At 49.5% G+C, this 24,431-nt stretch overlaps 10 protein-coding genes across 10 annotated transcripts; 4 read left to right on the forward strand and 6 right to left on the reverse strand.

Annotated features, from left to right (window-relative positions):
• Nucleotides 1-611: 611 nt before the first annotated feature.
• Nucleotides 612-2,262, forward strand: I303_103645 (isocitrate lyase; the record flags this gene model as incomplete). Its single annotated transcript, XM_065968797.1, has 5 exons — nucleotides 612-870; nucleotides 921-991; nucleotides 1,090-1,370; nucleotides 1,421-1,947; nucleotides 1,991-2,262. The coding sequence occupies 5 exons, from the start codon at nucleotides 612-614 to the stop codon at nucleotides 2,260-2,262; spliced, it is 1,410 nt and encodes a 469-aa protein (XP_065824869.1).
• A 400-nt stretch (nucleotides 2,263-2,662) lies between these two features.
• On the forward strand, nucleotides 2,663-4,974 carry I303_103646 (uncharacterized protein; the record flags this gene model as incomplete). Its single annotated transcript, XM_018406986.1, has 6 exons — nucleotides 2,663-2,861; nucleotides 2,933-3,244; nucleotides 3,330-3,501; nucleotides 3,572-3,798; nucleotides 3,882-4,349; nucleotides 4,403-4,974. 6 exons carry the CDS (start codon nucleotides 2,663-2,665, stop codon nucleotides 4,972-4,974), a joined length of 1,950 nt encoding a protein of 649 aa, XP_018263794.1.
• A 107-nt stretch (nucleotides 4,975-5,081) lies between these two features.
• On the reverse strand, nucleotides 5,082-7,020 carry I303_103647 (uncharacterized protein; the record flags this gene model as incomplete). The annotated part of the gene is made up of 5 exons (XM_018406987.1): nucleotides 5,082-5,249; nucleotides 5,307-5,434; nucleotides 5,502-5,895; nucleotides 5,949-6,818; nucleotides 6,862-7,020. 5 exons carry the CDS (start codon nucleotides 7,018-7,020, stop codon nucleotides 5,082-5,084), a joined length of 1,719 nt encoding a protein of 572 aa, XP_018263795.1.
• A 265-nt stretch (nucleotides 7,021-7,285) lies between these two features.
• On the reverse strand, nucleotides 7,286-8,971 carry I303_103648 (uncharacterized protein; the record flags this gene model as incomplete). Its single annotated transcript, XM_065968798.1, has 6 exons — nucleotides 7,286-7,501; nucleotides 7,551-7,733; nucleotides 7,874-8,188; nucleotides 8,239-8,505; nucleotides 8,554-8,799; nucleotides 8,849-8,971. 6 exons carry the CDS (start codon nucleotides 8,969-8,971, stop codon nucleotides 7,286-7,288), a joined length of 1,350 nt encoding a protein of 449 aa, XP_065824870.1.
• A 999-nt stretch (nucleotides 8,972-9,970) lies between these two features.
• I303_103649 (uncharacterized protein) lies at nucleotides 9,971-13,601 on the forward strand (the record flags this gene model as incomplete). Its single annotated transcript, XM_065968799.1, has 4 exons — nucleotides 9,971-10,326; nucleotides 10,378-10,573; nucleotides 10,674-10,723; nucleotides 10,775-13,601. 4 exons carry the CDS (start codon nucleotides 9,971-9,973, stop codon nucleotides 13,599-13,601), a joined length of 3,429 nt encoding a protein of 1,142 aa, XP_065824871.1.
• A 789-nt stretch (nucleotides 13,602-14,390) lies between these two features.
• I303_103650 (uncharacterized protein) lies at nucleotides 14,391-15,851 on the reverse strand (the record flags this gene model as incomplete). Its single annotated transcript, XM_018406990.1, has 6 exons — nucleotides 14,391-15,074; nucleotides 15,126-15,186; nucleotides 15,229-15,302; nucleotides 15,358-15,483; nucleotides 15,545-15,630; nucleotides 15,689-15,851. 6 exons carry the CDS (start codon nucleotides 15,849-15,851, stop codon nucleotides 14,391-14,393), a joined length of 1,194 nt encoding a protein of 397 aa, XP_018263798.1.
• A 530-nt stretch (nucleotides 15,852-16,381) lies between these two features.
• I303_103651 (uncharacterized protein) lies at nucleotides 16,382-17,404 on the forward strand (the record flags this gene model as incomplete). Its single annotated transcript, XM_018406991.1, has 4 exons — nucleotides 16,382-16,669; nucleotides 16,742-16,877; nucleotides 16,981-17,186; nucleotides 17,285-17,404. 4 exons carry the CDS (start codon nucleotides 16,382-16,384, stop codon nucleotides 17,402-17,404), a joined length of 750 nt encoding a protein of 249 aa, XP_018263799.1.
• A 417-nt stretch (nucleotides 17,405-17,821) lies between these two features.
• I303_103652 (uncharacterized protein) lies at nucleotides 17,822-19,407 on the reverse strand (the record flags this gene model as incomplete). The annotated part of the gene is made up of 3 exons (XM_018406992.1): nucleotides 17,822-18,599; nucleotides 18,669-19,019; nucleotides 19,103-19,407. The coding sequence occupies 3 exons, from the start codon at nucleotides 19,405-19,407 to the stop codon at nucleotides 17,822-17,824; spliced, it is 1,434 nt and encodes a 477-aa protein (XP_018263800.1).
• A 788-nt stretch (nucleotides 19,408-20,195) lies between these two features.
• I303_103653 (tubulin alpha-1A chain) lies at nucleotides 20,196-21,988 on the reverse strand (the record flags this gene model as incomplete). Its single annotated transcript, XM_018406993.1, has 9 exons — nucleotides 20,196-20,324; nucleotides 20,378-20,757; nucleotides 20,809-20,867; nucleotides 20,919-21,077; nucleotides 21,132-21,447; nucleotides 21,504-21,714; nucleotides 21,773-21,828; nucleotides 21,885-21,903; nucleotides 21,971-21,988. 9 exons carry the CDS (start codon nucleotides 21,986-21,988, stop codon nucleotides 20,196-20,198), a joined length of 1,347 nt encoding a protein of 448 aa, XP_018263801.1.
• Nucleotides 21,989-22,582: 594 nt separating this feature from the next.
• On the reverse strand, nucleotides 22,583-24,365 carry I303_103654 (uncharacterized protein; the record flags this gene model as incomplete). The annotated part of the gene is made up of 10 exons (XM_065968800.1): nucleotides 22,583-22,674; nucleotides 22,731-22,946; nucleotides 22,995-23,138; nucleotides 23,218-23,294; nucleotides 23,448-23,468; nucleotides 23,523-23,662; nucleotides 23,714-23,802; nucleotides 23,846-24,154; nucleotides 24,220-24,275; nucleotides 24,346-24,365. The coding sequence occupies 10 exons, from the start codon at nucleotides 24,363-24,365 to the stop codon at nucleotides 22,583-22,585; spliced, it is 1,164 nt and encodes a 387-aa protein (XP_065824872.1).
• Nucleotides 24,366-24,431: the final 66 nt, after the last annotated feature.

Here is a 24,431-nt window from a genome sequence, read left to right on the forward strand (position 1 = left end):
CTTCGATGACCCAAGCAGGAAAGGCCAAAAGCAGGTCTTGGAAAGAGAGAGATTCTGGTTGATTCGCTCGCGAGGGTGTCAGCAAATTCTAATTGAGCAGGGTACTCATGCCATGACACTCCGCCTTTTGGTCTTGATAGATGGGTAGATAGCAACAGCTGCATGAATGCCTCAAGCTTCTCCTGTAGCTGAAGCAGCATATGCTCAGGTGCAAATACCGGAGATCTATTTGACGGTTATCTTTCATGCCACGTGCAACCACGTGACAGCACAGAGGTTCAGGCACAAGGAGGAGGGACCAGAAACTACGTGCCAAAGGGGGGCCGTCGTCGTCAATGCATGCTGCCGGCGCATGCACGATGTACGGCAGGATTGTTTGTGGAGCGCTGCATATGGTCCGAATCTCGAACGGACTGTGTGATCGATTGTATGCATATGGAAGAGCCGTATACGTCGAACTCAGGCCAGGGGTATCCGCAGAAATCGCATGGCCAGTCTCCGAAGTCTCGGAACGAGCCGCGCTTAATGATTAGCCGTGGTGCATTTAAACATAACTTGACTACGTTTTCATAAAACACATCACATCTTCAACATATCAAATCGGATACATCATGTCAGACGACAATTGGCTCAGCGGGTCTGCGATTGAAGGATGGTGGTCATCACCTTCTCAGAGAGACATCAAGCGACCGTACTCCGCAGACACGGTAGCTTCACTTCGGGATGTGTTTCCGGAAAATCATCACTCGAATGCTATGGCTCTGAAATTACGAGATATCTTCGCGAGAGTTCAGAGAGACAAGTCAGTAAACCTGACGACAAGCGTTATTGATCCTGTCACAGCTCAAGTCATGGCTGAGGCTGGATTTGGTGAGTCCCATTTCAATCTGCGAGAATCGAGCTGACTGGAGCGCCTCAAGAAACCCTCTACGTATCCGGAGGGATGTCCGCAAATACCGATACAGCGACGGATGACCCTGGGCCTGATTTGGTGAGTCACAAGTCATGCAGGACTCGCTGACATCGCTATAGGCAGACTACACATACGATACGGTGCCGAAGAAAGTGTCGACTATTTACCGCTCGCAGCTTCTGCATTCGCGTACAGCTCGGGTCAATAAGACCGGGAAAGATGATTTACCATTGTTACCGATAATAGCGGACGCCGATTCAGGTCATGGACAACATACCGCGATCATGAAGCTGGTCAAGCTTTTCGTGCAGAGCGGGGTATCCGGATTTCATCTAGACGACCTAGTGTCCGGGGTGAAGAGGCACGATGGGAAAGATGGGTTATCAAGTGTCATCGTGCCCACAAACGAATACCTGAAGCGGCTAGCCGCTGCGAAGCTGCAGCTGGACATCATGGGGTGAGCGCTACTTTCATCATCCAGAACAGGACTGACGTTGTCCCGCCCAGGTCCGAAGTGGTGTCCATCGCCCGGACTGATGCAGAAACAGCTACGCACATCACGTCCACCATCGACCAGCGAGACAGGCCGTTCATCCTCGGAGCTACCGTGGATATGCCGCATCACTATATACACGCCGAGGGTAACTCGGGGAAAGACGAGTGGAAACGAGAGGCCAGGTTATCCACGCTGGACGAAGCCTTCAAGAGCTCTAACCCAGACCTATACGAAGGCTTCATATCCCAAACGACAGGCTTGAACGTGTCCGAGGCGTTAGCTGTCGCCCACAAATTAGCCCCGACATTCTATTGGAATTGCGAAAGCCCCCGAACGACCGAAGGGTGGTATGCCTACAAAGGAGGAACGGAAGCTGCGATCAGCAGGGCGAACGCCGCCGCGAACATAGCGGATATGGTCTGGGCATGTGCGCATTCGTATAAAGCTGAAGTGGCAGACCGGTTCTCGCGGGGCGTTCAAGATGTTCGTCCCGGCAAGTGGATGGCTTATAATATCACAGGAGGATTTCCCGATGATGGTGAGTCGACCGAAACAATTCAGTCGCTAATGCGCTTGTATAGGCACCGCAGACGAAGAGATCAAGGGCATACCCTCCACACTGGCCTCGATGGGCTACGTGTGGCTTTTCCTCCCGATTGGCGGCCTCACGGCGGTCGGATTAGGTTCGAAGGTGGCCATGCGAGCGATCAAAGATGAAGGACTATATGGGTATCTCTCTCAAGTCTCGAGACCCGCCGCGCATCATGCAGATGGGACGAGTCCGGAATGGTGGTGGAAGATTATGGGTAAGCTGGCCGATGACGCGGCTGATGCCATTGGACAGGGCGTCTAAGACCGATAGATTATAGACTGTCATGCATCAAACTCACTCGAACTCGTTGTAACGGGCAAAAGCGATATGAGGCGAATATCGAGCATAATCCTCTTGCACGTCTTCGATTGCAGATCCTTTGTGGTATGACTACCCTGTTAGGCTATCCTTTGAATCTCTCAATCAGCTCAAACGCACGCCACTCCTCTTCCGCATCTACCCTTTAGCTTGCCTGCTGACGTTACTTCACTGATCCTGCTGACAAGGTCACCTCGCCGAAGTACACCTCAACGTCGAAGTCAAGCTGATTGCGAGTATCCACCCTTGAGAATTCGACACAAATCTCGATCTGCATTTACTTCATATTCAGCCGCTGACAAGGCTCGCTCGAGCCAATATCACAGAATAAAAATCAACCACCATGCAGCTATCCAATCCCGCATCGGTCTTTCCCCATCAGAACCCATACAGCCAATGGGCATACGGTCCTTCGTCATCCAATCCCTGGTCGACTCCCAGCACGTCCAGCTCATCTATATCCGACTACCTAAAGAGATTGTCGGACAGCTTCAGAAGTGGGGTAGCCAATACCGCACAGCGAGCAGCGGATTGGGCCAGGCGTGAGTTGGTGTCTCCTCGCACTCCCATAGCGTAATCTGTACTAATGGCTGATGAACCTAATACCTTGTAGCACAATCGACAACGACCACGCCTTCACCTTGGAGCTCCCCTGTTGCTGCCTCAGCGACTAGTGACAGATCAACTTCTCCGCCACCTCCCTACTCCGCTCAACCGACCACTGCCTCTACTGCAGGCGCTTCGGGGACCAACGAAGGGTTCCGATGTGGCAAAGAACAAGGGGAAGACAAGGTGACCAGATGGTTCATGGATATCGACGCGAAGAAATCAGGTGTCAGCGACCTGAAAGTCGGACAGTCTCTCACCTCAAGATGTGTAGACGCCGATGGAAAGACAGCTTTCACCATGACAGTCAGTAAAGATGGTGAGTAGCCTTCATATTTCTTGGGGCATCGTTTACGCCGAGCTTGGGATGGTGTTTTTCGGTCGCTTGCTGATCCACCTGACAGACGCGGGTACAACGACGTATGATGTCTTTCGAGGGGACGGTCCAGGTGCGCAGAATGCACTTACTAATACCAACGGTATGAGCCAAAGCGGCGTTCCCGCCGGTGGCACTAGTGTGAATAGACCTGGAACACCTGCCGCATCCTCTGAGCCTATAGGAGAGCTCATGCCGAGGTAAGTCATCACATACACATGCAAACACATGCACATTCACTAGACACCCGGCTGAAACGCCTCACCGCAGCTTCATTGACTTTTTGAAAGTGGATGATCCCGGATCTGTCCTGTACGGTCAATCGACAGGTGACTGGAGCAAGTACCCCGACACCGAGGAAGCCCGGTCTGTAGGTCGAGACGCCTCGGGACGATACATCAGCACCGCAGACTGGCTATGGGACAGGCACGGCAAAACCGAGCTTGCTTTCAACGATACTCAACTTGAAAACACGACAAATTTCTTCCAAAACAGATGTGCGTGTGGCCGCCCTTTTCTGTAAAAGGCTCAGTGAATTGCTCTTGCTGACCATTAAGCCTTGGGCTCGGGTCTGCTGTAGATCGCGACACCAAGATGAGCATCAACCCGATGACAGGCCAATTCATCCCCATGCAAGGAGACGAGAATCTCTTGAAACGACATCAAGCGCGAAACCTCGCTAGACAATATATCGAGATCTCATCGGACAACCCTTACTCAAGTGATCCGATGTGGCAGGCTTCGACGCTCAGCCGAATCGACAATGCCGTTACGCAGACCACGCTGTCCGATCAGATGGTCAGCATCGCGCACGATACGATGCCGACGGCCGAGAACGGGCTGGGATCAGCCTCGAGCTTGGCATTCGACGGCAGGAGTCTAGGCGAGTGGATCAAAGAGACGGCTGGAGAACCGATGATACGGGACCCCTCGAGGATTGGGCCAGACGGGAGACCGGCGGCCCTGGGATACTCGGAAGAGCAGGTCGCGTGGATGAAAAAGACCGCAGACGATGTGCGATTCTACGGTGATATGCTATGTGATGCGGGTGAGTCAGATCCATATAACTTGATACTGATCAATTACTCATTGTGTATATAGCGGGCTGCTCGCCTGATGACACGTCCAACGTCTCCTCACAAATCGGGTCCTTCTTCGTTCAGATGATGCACGAAAACGGCGTTCAAGTGCCGACTGACGAACAGAAGAACTACGCCTTAAGATATCTCTATAAATACGGCAAAATCGTTAAGAGCTTGCCCACAGAGCTGCAAGATACGCTTAGAAGCTTGTCGACCGGAAGAATATCCCTCAGCGATCTATCCTCGATGCCAGACTCTCAGAGTCAAAGTACCGACGGGTCCGTCTCGCAAAGCGCACCTACCACAAACCCCAGTACGGCTGACCAATTGAGAAATGGATTTAACAGTTGGATGGATTCACGAAACCAGCCGACTGACACCGCCGCGTCAAGGGCGAATCAATATGGGATCCCGTCGACGATGCAGACTGGGCACGGGGTTAATCTCAATGGCCAAGGAGTCGGGACTGATAAGAGAAGCGCGATGAAGGGCAGTAGGGGTAGATCGGTCAGCTTCAATCCTCAAGTAGGGGTCCGGGAGGTCGACAAGCGTCTGCTGGGTAGGAAGTCCGATGAGACAGCGCCGCCGTGATGGTATTTGTCATCCGAGATACATTGATTGATTTGATAGACTGGAGCACCTCATACAAACTATAACCTATCTATAAATACTGAAAAATGACCCATAACCTATATGCACTATTTCAATCTGAAGAACTTGTCGAGCACTTTCGCGAAAGTGTGAACTGCTCGATAGGTTTCTTCGTAAGTCGCAATGGAGAAGGATAATCTGAAGTATCCGTATCCTTTCCCACCGATAGCATGTTCGCCACCTCCGTCAAAGTACCATCCGGGGGCAAACAGCACCTGTTCAATCTGGTGTCAGTTAATCTGTCATAATGTTCGCAAGGGGACGGTACGCACCAGATTGTCAGCCAACTCGGTCCATAATCTCTGTACTAAAACATGAGTAGCATCTTCTCCCTTCCTAGTGAGGTCGGCGTAATCTGGGTGCTCGCTCAAGTGGACCCCAAGAAACACAAACATACCGGCTACGAGACTACGATCAGCTTCTTTCTGAGCGTACGTATAAGCGTACGTATGAGTTGGCTGACTCACCGGTAGGCGGCGTGAACGTGACCAAGCCAGGACCATTCAATCCTTTCTTCTCGTCCCACCTGTTCTTAGGTTGTTTGGAGAAACAAGTGATGGTCTTCGATCCATTAGGGAAGAGACCTTGTACGTGAGCTTGATCCCATTCCAAGTGGAATGTATCTTGGAAGGCATCGCAGATCCACGTCTTCCTCATGTTGTAAGTGGCTTTGACACCTCGCAGCCATCGGATGTACCCATCGAAGCCCCATTTCTGAAGCGTGGACGTCGTCAGCGCAGTGGCGAAACCACTGGCAGCTTGGGTGGACACCTCAGAGATTCGCGTGAGTCGTTCGATGAATAGGGGATTAGCGGTGAACCATCCTAATCTCGAACCGGGTGCTGAAGTCTTGGAGAAGGTCTAGTGATGATGATTCATCAGCTCGAGTCTTTAAACGCCTACGATGCACTCACATCTAATCTGACGACTCTGCCTTCAGTGTCAAAGTAAAGGTAAGACGGAGGAAGCGCTTTGATGAAAGCTTCATTGCCCTCTTTACCCTCCTTTTTCTCCGCATCGATCTCTCGTTGAGCAAGGATCGATTTATCGGATTTGCTACCCTTTGGGGTCCACTCGCCAGTGTACAAACAGTAGTATGGCTCGTCTTCTACGATGATGATATCGTACTTGGCAAAGATGTCATACAGTATCTTCTTTCTCTCCGCTTCCATAGTAGCACCGGTCGGGTTCTGTCCCGTGGGCACAGTGTAAATCACTTTGGGTCGTTTTCTTCCGTCGTGCGCCTTCTCATCCCATTCACTCAAGACTTTCTCCAAATGTTCAGGCGAGATCCCTTCGCTGTCCATCTTGATGGGGACAGACTGGATGTCATATGGCAAGAAAGCATTGACTGCCGAGGGGTAAGTCCATTCTTCCACTAAAACAGTATCTCCCTTCTCGAACAGCAGTTGGACGATCTTATTCCATCCATCGGTGTTTCCGTTGTTGATCAACACGTCCCAATCCGCGTAAGCGGGCTTATAGATCTTGGATACGTATTCCCGCAAGAAGAGAGGCAAGGCGGGCGGACCGGTGGCAGCTTGGTACTGAAGCGAAGTCGATAATTGGATAGTAGTGGGCTCAACCGGTTTAGGTGCCCACTTGGGAATGGAGATATTTAATGTGGGTCGAGGAGCGCTGAACAGCCACGATAGTAACGCGGATTTCTCCTTCTTGGGGACTCGAGGTGGATCGAGTGGGAACGCATCGGGCGCTAAGATCGTGGCTGATAAAGATTCGAAGGGGAATACTTCGGGATGAGGGATTCCTCCAGCCATGACCACCTAGTTAGGTATGAGCTTTGCTCATTGGGACGCTGAAACTCACCATGCCCGGTACATTCTGATATCTGTAAAGCTCCTTGAGCGAACTGGCTGCTCGATTCTTGGAAACCTGGTTCAAGTGGGCTGTGAAGTCCTTTGACTTTGGCAGAGATGCCAGGATGTCAGTCCTTGGTTGGGAGTTGAGCTCGAATGCCGCATCCATCTTGTACAGCTTTTACAATGGTATATACAACGAAAGATACGATCGAAAGAGGGAAAGAGATAAAAGCTGAATCAGCGATAAGCCATGAGATGATATTTTGGATTTATAATGGCGAATGTGTGACGATCGACGCATATAACCGAAAGTGGTCAACACCGCGTTCCTTTGGGTTTTATTTCTAGAACCGTTATCTACACTCGGTTTTAGCCGATAGCACCATATGGTGAGATATTTCGCCATTATACGTATACATGCATGGTCCTCTTTATCGTTTACGTTTCTCGCCTTTTACTGGCTTCTTGGGTTGCGATCTGCTTTCCCATTCTGCTCTACCTTGACCTTCCCATTGCTGCTTCAGCCATACTTCGCATTCTTCTTTATTACCCTCAGGATGATCAAGCTGCCAAATGTTCAACGCTTGCCGTATTGTCTGAAGAAGAGGCGAAGGGGTTATAGAAAGCAGCGCCTGGAGCTCAGTGCCCTATACCAAAGTCAGCTTGATCCCGGATGTTTGTGTAGACCTGACTCACATTGATCAACAAGGGCTTGTCTATGCTATCCGGTAACCCTGACGCTTCGATACATCTCCCAAAATGCTCATACTTCACCGCGATCGCTTCTGCGCGATCATCCCAGCCTCCCGTCCACCCCGGAAGAATCTCCATGACGACTGACCACGTCAAAGATCGTTGCCAGGGTCTCACAGCGGCATCCTGCATCCAGATACCGATCTCCGATCGTACAGTGGCCTCAGAATTAACAAGTCTCGCAGCTTCGAATACGTTGGTCACGGCGTTTTTGATCTCGGCCGACAACTACTTCATCAGCTCTGGCGAAGATGTTTTAGACTCACCTTCAAACCTTCACTGATGATCACAGATGCCGCAGGTATATCCTTGCCTTTCCTCTTCACTGTCAAATTGTCGAAGGGCGTAGCAGCAGTGGCGAGCCACAACATGTCGTCCACGAAGAAGCGCTTAGAGAGGTTCTGAAGGATTTGAGCTGATGCGAACGCGGTCTGCCTCGGAGGATCAATGTCGCATGCGAAGACGTGTTGATGCAGACCGAGTTGGTTGATCAACGACATCGCTCGAAATGGATCGTGTTTCAACATCTTGGTGACTTCTATTCCTATACGTTCCTTGGATACTTTTGTCGCTATCGCCGACTACCAGTCCAGTATAAGCAGTGACCTGCGTAAATTAAGTAGCGACTCACTTTGACATCCTCCTCCTTGATAGCCTCCATCACATGGTCCTCAATGATCAGGTCAAACCTACTTGCGAACCTGATACATCGCAATATCCTCAATGGATCATCCTGAAAAGTCTGTTTTGGCGGTAACGGCGTGCAAGCTATCTTGTTGTCCAGATCTGACAGTCCACGTTGAGTGTAGTCTTCGACCTCTCTCGTATGTACATTGTAGAACAATGCATTGATAGTCAAATCTCGTCTTGAGGCGTCCTCAAGCGGTGTGCCGGGTTTCTGCTTTCTCGTCAGCTTTGACCAGGTGTATTTTAGACCTGGACTCACCACCTGTGGTATCCTACTATCTGCGTACGTCTCGCTTCTGAGCCCCACAAAGTCACATTCCAAGCCCAGTATCCTTGTCGTTCCAGTCTCGAGATGCTTGCTCTGCTCTGGGTTCGCAGCTACCTTGCCTACAGACCCGGTGGTGATATCCTTTGTCTTCAGGTAATTTACAAATTCTACAGCGAAGGAATGGCCTGAGGGGATTGAAAGAGCGATATCGAGATCATGAGAGGGTAAGGAGAGTAACTGCGAGCTGTGATCAGCCTTATTATGTGCGACTTGCTCTAGTGCTCACTTTATCCCTGACCCAACCTCCTGCTATTCTACATTCTACGGGCGGACTGAGTTTCCCCGCGAAATCATCGAGCAAACCGACGAATCTCGTCTCGACTTCGTTGAGATGTACTTTTCTAGCCATTTGTGTCGTGCTGTATAGTCTGTAGAACAGTCTCATGTATCTTGCTAAGGTGAGTAATGAGGAAAGACGAAGTGAAGAAGAAAAAGTCGAAAGTGGTCAAAGCAAAGTGAACCACCTCCACTCAACGAGTCAGAGTGAAATTGATCGTGCAGAAACGCCGTTTACGTATGATTTCCTCCTCTCTTTTGTTTGTTTCTGTCTGTCCGCAAGGCAGCGTGCAGAGAGATAAGTTAGAACAGTGCGCATGCGTTTGTAGCGATGTGATGGATCACGAGTGGGCGCAGTCGAATCATTCCCAACGCCCATCAGAGACAACAGGAGACGGTATTTATGCCTAAACCCCGCAAGTAGTTCGGCTCATTAGACCGAGCTTCAGCTTCAAGCAGTCTTGCCCGAACGGAACAAGCATGCATGTCGTGTGCACTCAGGAGAGCCAGAGGTACATCAGCGAGCCGATCAATGAAAGGAGGCTCAATGTGCATGGATTGCGATCCAATAAACCCATCTTGAGCGATTTTTTATCTGAGTGCCGACTGAGTAATTGGGTCAAGGAGGGAGTCATCGTCATCATCCTCAGCAACGCGTTAATCGTAATCTTACTTTCATCTTTCTCAACTCACCCACTTTGCTCATAACCTTTGACCTAGCTACCATATACATATCATCGTGCCCACAGTGTCCAAGACAAGCCTGAATAATTGCACCTCATACATACATAGCATACACCACGCAGCATACACGACACACGACGCAATATCATAACATTACGAATTCTAGGGATATAAAGTATCAACATTGTCACTTCAGTCGACCTGTAACACGCCTCATATATCACTTACCTGAATTACTGGCCATACGAGGTATTTGAGAAGCAGCAGACGGAAGTGCCGCACCATCGCCGGCAATGCAGCGTATCATTGGTAAGTTCTGCCCTTCATCATCTCATTTGCGATTAGACGGCGCTGATCAATTCCATTGTACAGATCTATAACCGTCACAATGTCAACACTTCGACATCCTTCAGCAGGGATGCCGTCATACTCCGACCAGATCGTGAAATCACCCTCACCCACCTCTATCACTTCCCCTCACTTCCTCCAACCCAGTCTGCCAGACCCGTCTTCGTCCTCTCTGAACCGGATCACATCCCGATCATCCCAAAATGCAGGCAGGATACCTTCGCCCAAACCCCCTCTGACACATGAATCAAGACGGTCTAGCTTCAAGGTACTCTCACGACAGAATTCGATGAAAGAAAGGGGTAAGCAAGGCAATGGTCATGTCCACCCTAGAGAAGTCTCAGAGACAAGCGACGACGGAAGGTCACCAATGTCGGAAAGCGGAAGTGCAGAAGTGTAAGTTCACCCATCTTAGGTCATGCCTGAGGTACTAACCATGAGATCAAGAATTGAGACGGGCGCTGTGAGAGTACAGAAAGACCACGAATCCGGCAGGTGGATGATCAACCAGTATAGGGTACTTCGCGAAATCGGGCATGGCACCCATGGGAGAGTACGTCTAGGGGAAGACCTCAGTGCCCAACTCCCAATAGACGGGGGTGGAGATGTTGGGCTGGGGATATCGCAGGGCGGTCCATTCTATGTGAGTCCAACTTCATACCCTACGGAGCTGACTAGTATAGGCAATAAAAATTGTGGACCGCAATCCGAAAAGAAAACGCCTAACAGGCCTAGGCAGGCAGAAAGGGATGAAGAGTGGGCGAGATGGCGCGAAGATGCTTAACGAGTCCGAGTGAGTGGTGTTGTACTATCGTCTAGCTCGCTACTTACCCATCTACCGTAGGATACGCAAAGAGATTGCTATATTCAAGAAAGTCAATCACCCAAACGTCGTACGGATGAAGGAAATCATCGATGATCCGGAGTCGAGTAAGATTTACATGATCATGGAATGGTGCGAGAACGGAGAGATCCACTGGAAAGAGGCCGAAGGGAGTCCAGCTCTGACAGTAGGGGAGACGAGGAAGATTTTTAGAGATACTTTATTAGGGCTGGAATATCTACATCACCAAGGTATCATCCATCGGGATATCAAGCCTTCCAACCTATTACGAGCGGCCGACAACACCGTGAAGATTTCGGATTTCGGTTGTTCCCATTTTTCAGAAGCGCTCCGAGCTGCAGCAGCTCAGCCAGGACCAGAGGGAGACGCCTATGTGGACGATATAGAACTAGCTAAAACCGCTGGATCACCGGCATTCTTCGCTCCTGAGATGTGTTACTCTGGCTTAGACACAGACACCACTCAACGTAGCACCTCTTCCCCGCAAGCGACACCCATCAATGAGGTCCCCTCTTTCACCCTTCGACCCCCTTCATCCATTGAAACCCGATCCAGCCAATCGGACCCTTCGAATGTGAGCAGTAGCATTCCTCTACGCCAGACTTTAAGCAATGAATCTGCCTTCCCTCGCCGGCCACCCTCTGCACGATCGCATTCCTCTTCAGCCACTATCAATCGAAGGGAGAGACTACCGATAACAAATGCAATCGATGTCTGGGCTTTGGGCGTTACACTCTACTGCCTCTTCTTCGGTAAAACCCCTTTCGACGCGCCCAATGAATACCTCCTGATGCAAGTTATCCCGGTTCAAGACTACGTCGTCCCGCCTTTCCTCGGCAAAGATCATGTTGCTTCCGGATCTGGCGGTCTGCCAGCTTCCGAAGAAGCCGAAGATTGCTTAGATCTGCTCAGAAAGCTATTAGAGAAGGATCCGGCAAAGCGGATCACGCTTGAACAGGCTAAGAAACACCCATTTACCCTTCGAGGTATCTCTGATCCAGTATCATGGCTCGCCAAGACCGATCCCCATACGCAAACATTCGTGACTGTATCGAACGACGAGGTGGCAGCCGTCATTACCAAATCAACAGGATTCCGAGACAGATTTAGAAAAGGGATCAAGAATATTTCGCATAAACTACAATTACTCAGTGGAGCGAATCGCACGAGAAGTCGCAGTATCGGTGAGACAGACTCGCCGGCAGAACCTCATTCTTCCTTACCGAGTCATCATGGCACACCTAGAAGTTCGAAGCTGTTGGGTCTTGTACCCTCAAGCCGCGATGTATCACCCATGACCAGTCCCCTACCTGCACCACCGGGTCTCTCGCGACGTCTCTCGCTCCTGGGTCAAAAACTCCTGCCGGGTGATAGTCCACCTCAGACACAAGGCGCATCTCCAAATCTGTCAGGTCATACCTCCCCCGAATCAGGTAGCGAGGTGCCGGATCGTACTCCCTCGGTCGCTTCGGTCCAATCCGTTCCAACGGGAAGAAGCTTTATGGTTCATCGTCGACCATCGACCCACTTAGTACCTCCCGTGCCCTCGACCATGGTCCCCTTGGCAGCAGACGATACTCCCCGATCACCTCGGCCGGTCGCTTCAAGCAGTTCTCTCGATAAAGTGAAAAACGCCTCTTCGGAGGTATCACCGAATAACAGCTTACGCCGAAGGGGGTCGGGCGACATCGACGTCATCAATCGAGATATGGGTTCTTACCGTCCACGAACGCACAGTAACGCTTCGAGTATCAGTAGTAAGCTAGCAAGACTTCTGTCAAGAAATGGAAGTCAGCGATCCCGCCGATTGCCGGAAAAAGAGTTATTAGCGGCTTCAGATATCGAAGAATCCGGCATGACGCCCTCTGCAGCTTCGTCCTCACCCGCAGACGCTCTCGGTCGCATGAGTTTAGACGATGTGCCGAGAAGGCAGAGCATGGAGACGTTCGAATCAGGCTCGTACTCATCACAGGGACGAGTGCTCGCACCTAGTCCTGAACGGGGCATGGGAACGGGGCATTGGAGCTGGGATAATAGATTACGTACAGGACCACAGCGAAGGGGATCCAATCTGTCCGAGCAGTATAGACCAGTTGACGATATTGACGAGCAAGTAGATTGGGTTGGAGCAATCTCGGATGACGATGACTATGACGGCGAGGAGCACGATATTGACGCACCGTCTACATCAAGATCGGCACAACATCACGGCTTGACGCCTGCCGCGCCTAATTTCCCGTCGAATTGGCGAAGGAATTCGCGAGAAGGTCTCTTGGGCCTTACTTCGGATGCAGGACCAACACAATTGCCTCCCGTCAGCAGTCAACCTCAACCTGTAGCGGCTACACCCACTCTCGATCCAATCCCCGATGGGTCCCCTGTACCCACGACATCCAGTTTATCCATCCCTCATCGCACGTCTTCATCCTCTTCTAACCCCATCAACATCAATACATCTAACAATAACAACAATAACGACAATTTACAACGCACACCCTCAAGAGCATCCTCAAGGATCTCTCAGTCCCCTTACAGATCTAGTTTCTCGCACGAACGAGCTAAATCGCCTCTGGGCATCAACACGCCCGCTTGGGCGGGCAGAGAAGAAGGGTCCGTCTCCTCGTCCCCTAGAAGAAGCTTCATCAACGCCCATTCCAATGGATTAAGTAGGCAGACGAGTGCTTCCGTCTTCGATCTCGAAGAGCACGATGACAACAATGATGATGATTTCGACGATGCTTCGTCCCGAAGAGAGGATGAGGGTCTGGCAATTTCGATAGGAAGTCATAGGCGTACTCGAAAAGGATCTATGTTGAGCAACAGGTGATCATGATTAATCACAAACAGGCTTCTGCTTGTAAATATCATCTTACTTAGATTATAGACTTACTGTGCTTTATCGTTCCGCGCCGTACTGTTACTCCTTCACATAGTCATATGCACGTACAAATGTCAATGTGCACACCAAAATTGACAATGCAGCGACCAGTCATATTTACTGTGCATAAGATTGACGTTGAACAATACGACGAAATATTCTATAGACAATACAGTAAAGTACGTAGAGTAGGAGTTGATTGATTTCGATTTCTCACAACATCACATCAGTAAGAACATTCACTTGATTCTTGCGAATCGGGTTGGGTTGTTGTCGAAGGCCTAAAAACAAAGATTTAAAATGAGAGGGTGTTGAAGGAGAAGATCGACCAGCTTTACAACGCTATATACCTACATAACTATAGGCAATATAGACAATATAGACGATATGGACAATATAGACAATATAGACAATATAGACAATATAGACAATATAGACAATATAGACAATATAGACAATATAGGCAATATGGACGTATAAAGGTGTTGGTTGATTATAGACAATACGACTATAGAACCGTTCTACCTACTACGGCTATCACGAGCTATGTAGTTGTTTGCGTAGGCTATATGTGAGATATGTAGGTGTTTTACACGATTGAGATATTTAGGTAAGGTATATTTGGTAGATGTATTGAGGGTATACGACGACGATTGAGATTGAGAATGAAGCAGAAACCCAAAAGAAAAGAAATGGTCAGTTAGTAAGCTTTGCTTGACTTACGCATCGTGTGGGTGTTTAGAAGAAATTGGACACGTATTGGGGCAAGAGGGTAGCGGCGCCGACACCCAGTCCAAAGATCAGTGTACCCCAAGCGATCTTTTGACCAGTCTCTCCCAAAACGCCGTTCTGCACCACACGCTTATTCTTTCTCACGATTCTATCCTTGGTGTTAGCTACTCCACCAGAGATCTCACCTCCTTCATCCTCCTTGTTTCCTCTCTTCCTGCCCCTGTTCTCCGTAGGTACATCTACACCTTGGTCCTCCAATTCCTCTCCCACAGCAGCTCTAAGTCTAAGCTCCTTCTTCAAATCCTTGACCAGCTGCTTCGCCGACTCAATCTCAGCTTCCATATCGACATTACTTCCCGCTGGTGCAGTGACAGTCGTCGTAGCTTCGAGAGTCAGGTGTCGTTCTTCCCCTTGCTCTTGCTCTTCTCTCTGCGCTCTGCCATCCGCAGCGATAGTTGATGTTGAGGCGGAAGCTTCACCTTCGCTCGCAGTAGGGGCAGAGACGTCTGTTCGTTGTCGCTTGGGAGCAGGCGAAGCGGTCTCGCCAGCAGCCGTCATGGAGGGCACCGGTCCAGCAGCGGGCACAGGCGCGACTGGTTGTTGTCGATTGGCGATCTCTTCAGTAGCTGCTTGAGACCTTTGAGACTTTCGGTAAGCGACGTTGGGGTCAGGCACGGCTCTTGCGAGGGACTACGGACGACATTAGCCTTGTGAGAAGAAGCGGAAAGAAATCGCACATACAGCAATGAGTTCGGCAAGACCATAAGCCGGAGCCAAGTGTATAGCCAGATGTCTACTGACCCTGCGAACGAGTCAACCTAATGTTCGACATTCACTGACTTACCATTGTCCGGCTAATCTGACGACGTCGCTGCCTCGTCCACCGTTGGTACCTCGAGTATCGAATGATGATTTGACCTGTGCAATATCGTGAGCACAATTCAGGCTGTCAATATTGTTTGGCTTGACTCACCCAGTCCATCTCCCTTCTCTCGTCTTCATCATTTGCAGTGGGAAAGGCGACTTTGTACATGGTCGTAAGGGAGATAGCGTTAGTATCGTACCTTCGAAGGATGAACGCGTGACTGGCAGTTCCGGGCTACAGCGTCGAGATCAGTAAAGAAACTGCACGATATACCTGAGCATGACTTGACACTCACTGTGGGTACCTTGATCCTTCCTACGACAATCTCCTTACCCTCTCGAACGATGGTCTGGAATTTTACGATTTTGACGTCGTCCGGTACTGCGGAAGATGTCAGCTATGCTAGCAACGGATGTCGAATAGCTAGCTAGCTGCTCACAGTTGGTCAGAAGAGGGTTTCGCTTCTCTTCGGGTACTCGCGGTCTGTTCTCGGTGTGAGGGAGGGGAGTGAGATCATATTGATTGTCGGCTGAGTAGGGTGGGGGAGGAACGGATGTGCTGAACGCAGCTACGTCGTCTTGCTGAAAGTTGTTCGCCACCATTGTGCGAGAAGTGGATAGGATAGATTGATGATTGTTGTTGAGAGAATGGGCAGACAAACGAGTCGATTTGGGTCGGCTTATATATCAGTTGTCGAACGAGTCAGTTGTTACCTATCATATGATGGATAAGAAGCAATGAGCGATGAGGGATGAGGAATGCGCTGTTTGGTCGTGTTATTGTAGTGGTCAGTTGAATAGGTGGTGAAGTCAGCACCAACAACGTTAACATCACACAACTTCCATGTGGCGCTTATCCCGACGCGTGAGTCAATCAATGCACCAGTTCAAAAGGAGTGACCTTTAAAACACCGTATTTCCGATCAAGTGGCACGCATGATCCCTCACCTTTTAATCTTTTAATCGGTGACCTCCACCTTCGTTCCTCATTTATTTTTATTTTCGAAAGTTGGCCCGGACAGTTCATAAGAAAGGACAAACGACGAAGAGACGATTACATGCTCATTATACGAATATAATTGTACAGGTTCCATACCCTAAATACAAGGCAAAAGAAGTAGTACTCAGACGCAATGCCAAGATCAAGAAGATCCAAGATAACGACATTGTCGAAGACACCCGTCCGTTCGACAAAGGCATCGAAACAAGCGCTGGTCAATGAGATCCAAGCGACAATAGATAAATATGACCATCTCTGGATATTCAGTGTCGGAGATATGAGGAACGAGGGGTTGAAAGAGGTCAGATCGCAATGGAGGGGTACAGGCAGGTTCTTCTTCGGAAAAGGCAAGGTGATGGCCAAGGCATTAGGAGAGACCCCTGAGACGGAATACCAAGAAGGGTTGAGTAATATCGCAAAGGTGAGTTTGTGGCCTGACACTTAATTGCAATCGCGAATGCGACAGTCGAACTGATAGGAGATGATACGACAGAGGCTGAAAGGTCAGATCGGGCTCTTCTTCACATCTCACCCTGTGGACGAGACCAAAGAATGGTTCGAGTCTTGGTCGAAGCAAGAATACGCAAGGATGGGTGCCAGATCGACAGCAGATATCTCTTTACCCGCGGGTGAGTTTTGGATTCTGAGGCTTGGAGTCATACTTTCTATCAACAACGCCTGTCTGAGAAAAGACGAGACTCGTATTAAATTAGTCTGTTTCCATGCTGCTAGGCCCAATCTTGACGCCATACAACGAGCAACAATCTGGCGACCCCTTCCCTCATTCTATGGAACCTCAATTACGTGCTTTGGGTCTATCAACATCCTTAGTGCGCGGTGTCCCTTCTCTGAATAACCCGCATGTTCTTTGCAAGAACGGCGAGAAGCTGTCGAGTGAGAAATGCAGGATCCTGAAATTATTAGCTATCCAAATGGCCGTGAGTTTCCCTTCAATCGCCCGTTCCTTCTTTGATTCGCACGCCTTGCAGGGCAAGCGAGACCGTTCGAGCTGATTAGATTGCTATTTGTCACGCAGGAATTCAAAATAATACTCGGTTCGAGGTGGTCCAAGGAAGAAGGTTTCGTACAAGGTAAAGAATTGGACAAGGTGGAGAGCAATGACGATGCCGAAGAGAACGGTATGGATGAGGATTAACCTTTCTGATTCTATCGATGTTGTCTTTCGACACGTCTGTCCACTGTCACATTCGTATTTCCGTTTCTGGCCTGATCAATCTTCCTATATTCCTTTCGACACATTTCCGCACGGCATCTATGACGACTGCATGTAATACATACAAACATATTCTCTGATGAATCTCATGGTATATACCCAGGTGTTACAAGTATACGGTGCAGGGCACAGACGAAGCAAGACGCACAACGAAAGAATGAAGAAACTATAAATAGGACGAAACATACAAGGATGAGCATTCACAACGATAAAACCATATGAGATGGAGATCAATATTGTTGTCTCTACACCTTAACAGAGATCTTTTGTGGGGCGGCGTTAAACTCGAAATTTGCTATACAACCAGTGGGTAGCACGGAGGAAAGTGCTGGCAGCGTCTTACTGCCCACTATAACCACCGTGATCATCGCCTAGAATCGCTGCGAGACCACCTAAAGCAGCGACATTGCCATGACCCGAGTTGATCGATCTGGTCAAGTGGTACTTCAGCCCATTGGCTTGCTTGTAGACTTTACCACATCCTTCGATCGGGCATGGGAATCGTTTCTCGCCTTCCGGATCATCCGCGGAGACCTCTTCTCTGGCAGCTCGTTCGGCTTTTTTCTGCGCTTTCCGCAAAGCTTTCGCTTGGATCTGTTCAGGCGTCATCGTACCCGCTCCTGCGCTCGGTCCACCGGTACTGCTCGACGTAACACTTCCCGGGGTTGGCGGTGCATAAGATAGCAAGCTTGGCGGTACGCATTGTGGTTGTTGAGCGCTTTGAGCATTGGTGAGTTGTGGTCGGAATGCAGCAGCCCATGGATTCGAAGGCATACCACCTACACCAGGAGGTATACTCCTCTGAATGGGATGTTGATGCTGATGCTGAGACGGATGAGGGTGGTAATTTGGCGTTGAAGGATATTGAGTAGGCTCGTCCATGTCCATTTCGATATCCATCATACCAGGTGGTTGGGGCACATCGCTTTGATGGTGATGCTGTCCGCCGCTCAAAGATGTGGGCGTTGGCGGCATCCCTTGTACACTGTAGGGATTGGTAGACCGGTTGGGTGGGGGTTGTTGTAAAGGTGGTAAATTGAGGTTCATCGAATTCTGTGCTGCATTGATCGCTGCCATGCGTACATCATGGGCCAGGTTCGCATGTTCCTCTTCGTAGCTAAAGTATCATAACGACGTTAGCTGGCCCCATTCTTAGGGACATAACGATGTAGGCGTGAACACTTACTGCTCCAGCAATTCATGTAGACCGTTCAGCTTTTTCCCACAACAGCTGAAATCCCTAACGTATCGAGCTTCCAGCTCTCTATCACGGCTATTCAGACTCGTTCCGAATTGACCCATACTACCGACGAAGCTACCCGAACCTAGCGATCCCCAATGAGGTGGCGATATGCTCATACCCATACTGTTCATGTTGGATCCCATGTATGATTCAGGATGTTGTTGGTGCGATGACATCCCCAGCGCTATAGCTGAGAAAGGCAAATTCGGTCCATAAGAAGAAGGATGGAAGCCCGAGTGGGGGTTAGATGAGAGGGACGAATTGGCATAAGCCCCAGGGGGAGACGACCCCATACTACGGGTTGAGACATCTCGTCAGCACAGTGTGTCCTTCCGAGATATACCTCCCAGGGAACGAGGACGATTCCTTCAACTCACTCCATATCGTTCACATCGCCTCCTCTGGATCTCATCAGGGCACTCAAGTTGCTGACCGGACCACCGCCACTGCCTCCGCTCGTACTGCCGCCTCCATTTTCCCACCTTGACGATCCCGCAGCTTGACTAGCTCCCCCATAACTCGGCCCTCCACCATGACCTCCGCCGTAGCTCGTCTGCCGGGGAAAGCTCACCCCATTATGCTGGTGCTGATAATGCTGATTCGGCGAAGACGTTGAGCTCGAAGGGATCGATAGGGGTTGTTGAGTACCCCCTTGACCGGGAATACTGCTTGAGTATGGCATGGTTGAGTGATGTGCTCGAAATATGTCGTCGCTCGTATGAAGCAACGACCGCGTCCTCGTAGCTCTCTATGAACTTTGGAGGATCCTGACTGAGTCGATGTTTACGATTATCGCGGGCTGATGTCTCGCGGCCTTGTGATTGGTAATGAGCTGCTATGTGGAGGTAGGCAGGCGGAAAGAGACAGGGTAATTGCGCAATTGATCGACCGGAATATTTACTGGGCGGGTGGGTTCATAAGACTCTCTTGTTCTTCTGTACGCCTGGAAGGGCCTGATCCATATGTGAGTAAGGAGGATGTTGTAAGTATGTATGTATGTTTTGTGGGAATGATCAAATGTCATCATGTAGAGTATCACCTGTCAATCGCTCATTCCGGCTCCCACTTCAATCTCGGCTCAAAACATTCAATATTACCCGATCAGGTAAATACCGGTTTGTCACCGGACGCTACGCTGCACTGGCATCTATGTCACCGTCATCACCTCCCGTTCAAGCTCGGCATATGTGTCCTTCGAGCGATGCACCCGGATAGCAGCACCCCTGTATAATCGTAGAACTTCCATAAATCATTCGAATTAAGTGATAAGAAAAAGGAAAGGAAAGGACATGAGAATGGAATAGATAAGATACGGGGTGGTCAGGTTTATAACTAGCTAAATTTGATCATGTGAAAGAGGTAAAAGATAATCGAGGTATATTTCATTCTAAGAAGGACTTTTCAACTCGTCTATCCGCCCAAAGAAATCCCTTATTCTTTTTTGTTCTTTTCGTTCTGACTCAAATCAGTCTAGTATTCGCCCTCTTCTTCCTCAACATCGACGGAGTCGATTCCAACTTCCTCGTAATCTTTCTCCAGGGCAGCCAAGTCTTCTCTTGCCTCAGAGAATTCACCTTCCTCCATACCTTCACCAACGTACTGCGAAAGGCCGTCAGCGAGTGCACATCGTAAGCAGATGAATGATTACTCACCCAGTGAACGAATGCTCGCTTAGAGTAGAGCAAGTCGAATTTGTTGTCGAGACGAGCCCAGGCGGTAGCAATGGAAGTAGTGTTGGAAAGCATACAGAGAGATCGGGAGACCTTGGCGAGATCACCACCTGGAACGAGAGCAGGGGGCTCGTTACAGATACCAAGCTTGAAACCGGTAGGACACCAGTCGACGAATTGAATCGTTCGCTTGGTTCGGACGTTTGCGACGGCGGCGTTGACATCCTTGGGAACGACATCTCCTCGGTAAAGCAAACAACAAGCCATGTATTTTCCTTGTCGGGGATCACATTTGACCATTTGGTTGTTCGATTCGAAACATGAGATGGTCATTTCGGATACTGAGTTGGACTCGTGGAAGGCTGTTCGAAGCGTCAGCGGATAACTCTCTTGACAAGAAACACGTCACTCACCCTTCTCAGCAGAGACAACGGGCGCGTAAGTAGCGAGAGGGAAGTGGATACGAGGGAAACTAGAAGCCATGTCAGCATGGCAAATGGCGAGCATGGCATTTCGTACTCACGGCACCAAGTTGGTCTGGAATTCGTTCAAGTCGACGTTGAGGGAACCGTCGAATCGAAGGGAAGCAGTAATTGAGGAGACGACTTGAGCAATCAATCTGTTAAGGTTTGTGAAAGACGGGGAGGTGATACCCAAGTTCCTTCGGCAGATATCGTAGATGCTGTGCGCAGGGATTAGCCAAGCGAAATTTATACCGAGAGATGCTTTCACTCACGCTTCGTTGTCGACCATGAATGAACAATCAGAGTGCTCGAGGGTTGTGTGGGTGGTCAAAACGGAGTTGTAAGGTTCAACAACCGAAGTCGACATCTTTGGGGCAGGGTAAACCGAGAACTCAAGCTTGGACTTCTTGCCGTAGTCGGTGGAAAGTCTTTCCATCAAAAGAGCTCCGAAACCTGAACCTGTTCCACCACCGAATGAGTGGAAGACGAAGAACCCTTGAAGACCGGAACAGTTGTCGGCGAGTCTTCGTACTTGCTCAAGAACGTTGTCAACGAGTTCTTTCCCAATGGTGTAATGACCACGGGCGTCTGAGGTATGCCATCAGTTCCGACCTCTCGTCAAAGTAGATATTCGGCGAACTTACAGTTGTTAGCAGCATCCTCTTTGCCGGTGATCATGGTTTCAGGGTGGAACAGACTTCGGTAAGTTCCAGTTCTAACCTCGTCGACGACATTTGGTTCGAGATCGACGTAAAGAGATCTGGGAACGTGTTTTCCGGAACCGGTCTCCGAGAAGAAGGTGGAGAACCCATCATCTCCACCGTGAGGAGATCCCTCAATAAGTCTACCGTCGGGCTGTGGCATGGAACGGTAAGCAAGAGGACAGATGCTAGGGTGGGCGTAAGCGACTTACGCTCAACCCGTGCTCGAGGGTGTAGAGCTCCCAACAAGCATTACCGATTTGAACACCTAGCAAAGAGTAAGCTTGATTCCAAACCACCTTCTAATTGTGCTACTCTACTTACCGGCTTGACCGACGTGGACCTGAGATCGCAGACTGGTCAGCAATGGTCTTGTGGGCAATCGCAGGCATAGACAGACACCGACTCACACTGATAACCTCTCGCATTCTGCTTTGCTGCTAAGTCGATTGAAAGTGGGTAGGATTAGTAATGGAAATGGAGAATAGTCGACTATAAGGAAGTATCGTTGTTGCAAACGGAGTCAATGAGACCAAGAAAGAATTGTTGAAGAGGAAGAGAGACAATTGTTGTATTTTGCAATTGAAGGGGGATTGTTGGGAAGAAGGATTGTGCGTTCAATAGGACAGTTGACCTAATATCAGCTCTTGTCCCTGAATCTTGTTGAGTGGAAGCCAAGCTTGGGTGGTCGTCGGACTCCGGGGTACACTCACAACAAAGAAAGACTGACAGGTGGATGTCGACGTTCAGGTAGGTTGTTAAGGAGTGTTGATCAGTTGAGTTGAGGATGAAGTGGTAGTCAATGATGATTGAGGGATTAAATTGTTAATTGTTACTAGTTGTTGATTGTCTGATTATCTGACTCTCTCACTGACGCGCCCACGATGTTGAGGACGCGCTTTTACCACACCAATTACACGCATGGACCTCCCCTCATTTCGCCGCACTATACGGAGTTTGCATCGTGTGGCGCTCTGAGACAAATGTATTACGTATGCATGTATTCATAATGCTAATGCTAATCAACATCGCTGTAACAACCAATTTCTCCAATCTGCCAATACCCGTTGACGCTTCTCGTCATCCGCTGCATCAATGCCGACTTTCATCATGACTGGGCCAGTAAAATCAGCCACGAATCCACGTAGCTCGCACTCAAGTGCAACTCACCGTGTTCATACCCGTCGTAGATCTGAATTTCCTTATCAGCATTAGGTAGTCTATCGAACAGCTTGAGGGTCCCGAGGTGCGAAGTCGCTCTATCTTTATTGCCATGTATCAATCTTATGGGTATATCGATCTCTGAAGCTCGCTTCTCGAGTTCAGTCATGGCTTGCACTGCGGCTAGACCAGTTCCTATCCTGAGTAGCCCATGATAACATAAGGCTATAACATCTCTAATCAGCATTTACAGTCGGACCGACGATGACTTACGATCAGAATCAAAATCTTCTTCTACTCTCGGATCATCCGATACATTTCCCCTCACACCTTGAACGAAGGGTAAGGGGCCTGCTATGAAAGAAATGGCTCGACCTATATATTCGAGGAACTTCGAGGGCCGCGATTCTTTCGAGACTTCACAGCGGGTTAACACACAGTTTAGCATACGTTTGGGAAGAGGAGGGGGGGGGGGAAGGGGAGACTCTCAGCTCACCTTCCACCATGGGACAGATGACAAACGCTCCAGCTATATCTATTCGGACTTTCTCGTCTTTTCGGAGCCGCTCAAGCCTATCGTAACCTGTTCCGTCACCTTCTTCAGGTAATGGGCAGTCTGGCTGACTCGCTCGAGCAGCCACTTCTGTCGCCGATGACGAAGGAGGATACTTGAGCAGGTAGTATAGACTGAAGATCAGCTTGCGCAGACGTTGATCATTTACCTACACTGTCCATCCGCCCATAGATCTGCGAGATCGTCAGCGTGATTGCGATTCTCCCAAAAAGCATCAGATGACTTACGCTCCACATAAGAATACCTTCCTCTGATCTTTCCCCCTCAATAGATCTTGTTGAACCACATCTGTAAGGACTACATGCAGAGCAGCCGGCAGAAGGATAAACGAAGGTAGGTACGAATGCACACCGGTTGATCGACCGTACTACATCCCAGATCAGCTGTTGTCAACAAGATTGACGAAGTGTGTACTTGCTGAGGGTAAATCAGGTATGATGACTCTAAATCCAGCTTTTAGGAAATGATGAACATGAGGCGTGTATCTCAGTCCATAATCGCCGAGACCTGAATATGATCAGCAAGGTGCAATTCTGCGTCGGAGACTCACCGTGAGCCAGAATTATATCTTTGCCCAACCCTTTTCCGTTACCCTCCCAACCTCCGTCCGGCTCAGCCTTGAGCTCCCAAGTGCTATAGCAGATCCATCTTCCTCCTAGTTGCAAGCCTCGATAGATCTCGTCTTCTGTCAGGTTCACGTCTTCTGCATGGATCACTTGGGTTGTATCGAATGCCTCGTGTTTGTCCGCAAATGAGCTGAATGGCCGCAGGAATACTCTTCGATATTTGTGTGACACATTTGTATCATCGACCAGGATCCGATGGGGAGGATGAGGTGGTAGCGAGTACCTGCCATATGCTAAAAGGATGCGCGAGGTCAGTCAGGATTTCAGAATCCGAAGTTCACCTCATTCAGACACTCACTGGGATCTGGGATTTTGTAGAACCCGGAGTTGACCAGATAAGGCTCAACCAGCTCCCTGATTAGTCGCAAGCAATCACCAATCAGCACGGGGCTAGCTATGATCCACAGACCAAGATGTTACTTACCACACAGCACTCTGAGACATACTGGTCATTCCGCTCTTTAGGTGTCGCTGTCAATCATAAAGACAGGATGTTCAATCTGGAATCTC

Source organism: Kwoniella dejecticola, chromosome 4 (genome assembly GCF_000512565.2).
Source record: "Kwoniella dejecticola CBS 10117 chromosome 4, complete sequence".
NCBI lineage: Eukaryota > Fungi > Basidiomycota > Tremellomycetes > Tremellales > Cryptococcaceae > Kwoniella > Kwoniella dejecticola.